Here is a 445-nt window from a genome sequence, read left to right as displayed (position 1 = left end):
AGAAAGCAGATGTCTATGGTAATAAGGTCATACAGCTTGAGGAACGTATGAAGAATCTTGAGCAGATGGAAAACAAGATGAAGAGAAGCATTGTTGAGTGTTTCTTGGAGAGGAAGAAAGCAAAAGATGATGGGTCTCGGGTCCAAACACTCGAGAAACGGGTTAACTACCTTGAGGCGGTGGACTCCAGCTCCAGGCTGGATTGTCTGACTCTGAAGTCGAAATCTGGGGGTGTTTCCTTGGAGAAGAAGAAGGTAGATGATGCTGATGCGTCTAGGGTCCAACAACTGGAGGAAAACCTCAAGAATCTTGAGGAGATTGTGTCCGATCTCAAAGTGAAACTGGACGAGGGGAAGGAAAAATCCTCTTCTGATGGATTTCTGATGGTAGACGAGGAGGAGGTAGCTTGATATAGTTATCAAGTTGTTAGTTCATTTAGAAGACT

General features: G+C 44.5%; 1 protein-coding gene across 1 annotated transcript; it reads left to right on the top strand.

Annotated features, from left to right (window-relative positions):
- Positions 1–5: 5 nt before the first annotated feature.
- LOC106322310 (MATH domain and coiled-coil domain-containing protein At2g42480-like) lies at positions 6–410 on the top strand (the record flags this gene model as incomplete). Its single annotated transcript, XM_013760393.1, has 1 exon — positions 6–410. A coding segment is annotated over one exon (405 nt), but the record flags the coding sequence as incomplete, so codon positions are not given.
- Positions 411–445: the final 35 nt, after the last annotated feature.

The sequence above is a fragment of the Brassica oleracea genome, unplaced genomic scaffold, assembly GCF_000695525.1.
Source record: "Brassica oleracea var. oleracea cultivar TO1000 unplaced genomic scaffold, BOL UnpScaffold14502, whole genome shotgun sequence".
Classification (NCBI taxonomy): Eukaryota; Viridiplantae; Streptophyta; class Magnoliopsida; order Brassicales; family Brassicaceae; genus Brassica; species Brassica oleracea.
This window is presented reverse-complemented; position numbering and strand designations above follow the sequence as displayed.